This window comes from Dacryopinax primogenitus (assembly GCF_000292625.1).
Source record: "Dacryopinax primogenitus strain DJM-731 SS1 chromosome Unknown DACRYscaffold_8, whole genome shotgun sequence".
Classification (NCBI taxonomy): domain Eukaryota; kingdom Fungi; phylum Basidiomycota; class Dacrymycetes; order Dacrymycetales; family Dacrymycetaceae; genus Dacryopinax; species Dacryopinax primogenitus.
Genome location: NW_024467205.1, coordinates 252,390 through 255,316, shown reverse-complemented (window position 1 = coordinate 255,316; position 2,927 = coordinate 252,390). Strand labels below are relative to the sequence as shown.

The window sequence follows — 2,927 nt, the reverse complement described above, 5'->3', positions numbered from 1 at the left end:
TCTGATAACAACAGCTGCAGCACCAGTCAGAGTGCTAAGTAAGAGGCTGTCACAAATGCTGAGCCTGGAAAAGAACAGTTTGATGGAACAAATCACATGGCTCTTTCCAGTTGCACAACCTCCAATGTACATCATGAGCTGCTGGTGATAAGAAATTGTCAAGTGCAAAGAGACTATGTGCATGACTTTCAGCTGCTCCTTGTTAGAGCCCAGATTCTGCTCCTGAACAACAGTGCACAGAATAGATTGCACAACATTGTGAGGCAGAGGCAATTCAGCATTGTGTTGACTGGCACTATGATTTGCTGGCTCATTCAGGATGGTGGCAAACAACATGTCCAAATGGCAGGCTGCCTGCACAGTAGCTGACTTCAAGGGGGTTTTCACATTTTTCTCTTGCTTCCACAAATGAAGCTTGGCTGCATATGCTCAAAACATAGCCTCATCCTCTATGTGCACAGTTCAAACAATAGACTGGTTGTCCTCAAAATGATCCCCACCAACTGGGACACTGTGCACACTGGAGTGAATGTAGACACTCTAGCACCTGTTCACCTCATCTGCATGAGAGCACCCACTGCACAGATTCCAGATTGGGCATAAACAACACATCATCAACCTCAACAGACTGAGCATGCAGAAAGTTGGGCAGATTGTGCTCAAGTTGTTGATGCACAAACTCCATTGCCATTGCATCAAATTCAGCTGTGCACACCGTTGCCCTCTTGTGGCATCTTTGCTTCAAACAAAGGTCAGAATCTCTTGCCTCTTTGGATTGGTGCAACACATCAATATTATTCATGATTTGATGGTGCACATTGTCAAGGTTGGCTGCGCAGAATTGAGCACTCCATGTGTTGCCACTGGACCATAAATCTTTGTAAGTCTGCCAAGGCATAAACAAGATCATCATTGCTCTGCACCATGCTTTGTTCAACACTCCACTAACATCTCACTTGGGAAGGGAAACACCACAAATATCTGGCACAATCCAGGAAGTCTAAATCCTTGCATGATGCATATGGCTTTGGGGATGATCAGTAGTGAACTTGCCATGAGGTGCCGCTGTACAAAGTGATGACAATCTGGATGGTGTGCATTGATTTGGTCTGGACAGTGTTTCCTTCTCCACATGTGACATGAAATTGTATGGACAAAGACAACTGAAAGTGGGATGTAAGGGACAATGCACATAGTCCTAAAACTGGCTGCCAGCTGTTATGTGCGCAGCGTCTGTGTTTAACTGCATGGTTGAACATCTGTTATCAAAATGTTCATCATCATTGTCTTTGCTAGTGTCTGAAAAACCTGCATCACTTTGTTCACTTTCATCATCTGATGCGCAGTCATGCACACAGTCTTCAGAAGTTTCTTCCCATTCCTTCACCTTTGCTGAAAAAAGGTTCCAATTCAACCTGACAAAGCAATGCTCAGTGTAGCAATTGCCTCCACCCACATAATAGCTCATGATCTGCTGGTGAGACATTTCCTGCCAAGCCATAATGCTGTTTAGCATTTTCATGATAAAACTCTTGCTAACTGCAGAGCTCAAAGGATCCGGACTTTGTGCATATTTCCTGATCCTTTGCAATGCATACACTAGCACAGTCATGCTGACATGAACCTTCAGTGAAGTCTTTGTGATATAGTCAGTAATATAGTACAATGCTGCCTTTGATGATTCTCCAGATATGAGGTATTGAATATCCATATTACAAGCCAGGAGGAACATCATCACATTGTTGCATTCACTTATTTGTGGGTGCAACGGGCAGAGTAGAATTGAGCCAGTCTCTGGATCAACAATGGATTCTGTGTGCCTAGTACTGTCAATGTGCATCCTACATTTCTCATCCACATGTTCTTCTCCAGGCCTAAGATGTATCCAACAGGTTGCTCAATGTACGTGCCAATTATTCCATTCAACCAAAGTGTGTACACAGTCACAAAACATTGTGGACCATTCTGTGCACTGTGAAAGATCTGGTATTGCCATAGTCCAAGGGTCAACTGCATTGACGTTGAGCTTTGGGGGCAACACTGGTCCATTGGGCTCAGGAACTACCTCTGTTTGTCTGGGCAGCTCAGTGTGGATAATGTGTTTGAGCCATTGGATCATACGTTCCTGGAAGTTGGAATTGGTCAACATCATTTTGCGCAGCATGTGGAGTGTAGGATTGCCTTCCACCCATATAAACATATGACAATGCAGCATACTGTGACCTTGTGCCTCAACCATACCATACCAGCCAGTACAGTTTCCAAAAAGCCCGGGCCCTTTGCCTATGTGCAAGATGATGTTGCAAAACCATACCATGGTGTGATGGAACACAGATGCAGCCACAGCTGGATTATGAGCTATGCCCATAGCTCTGTTGAACTGGCTATGTGGAGTAGTTCCCATACTCAACACACCATAACTGTTGATGCCTTTGATTGCCAATTGGCAGAGAGAACCGTCCATGTCACAGGGTGTTATTGTTATAAAGAACACAGGGCTCCCTAGTTGGTAGATAAGAGAACAAATCTTGCTTCTTCATGCTTTTTTGTATGCATCAGGACCAGGGACACCTCTGTGCATCATATGCACATGCTGAAGGACCCGTGCTGCAAGCACCTCTTCCAGTGAACTTGGTACTGCCCTCAGATTGGACTTCATCCTATGTGCATAGTTGGTCAGCAACTCAGGGGTGATGGCCTGCAGTTGTTCAACTATGTGCTCATGACAACCCTGTCAGGGGAAGTCTAATTTGCTTTGACTACAGCTTACTCAGGCATGATTACTCATGCTGCGTCAACCTGACACCGGCTATGCCAGTGCTGTGTGGCCTGTGGCCTGGCTGTGGTAGGACCATGTGGCATTGTGCAGCATGACAGCCAATGACTAGCCACCAGCCAGTGACTCATAGCAACAAGGCCTATGACTC

General features: G+C 45.3%; 1 protein-coding gene across 1 annotated transcript; it reads right to left on the bottom strand.

The window, feature by feature from the left end:
• Positions 1-1,897: 1,897 nt before the first annotated feature.
• DACRYDRAFT_51561 (uncharacterized protein) lies at positions 1,898-2,533 on the bottom strand (the record flags this gene model as incomplete). The annotated part of the gene is made up of 1 exon (XM_040775046.1): positions 1,898-2,533. A coding segment is annotated over one exon (636 nt), but the record flags the coding sequence as incomplete, so codon positions are not given.
• Positions 2,534-2,927: the final 394 nt, after the last annotated feature.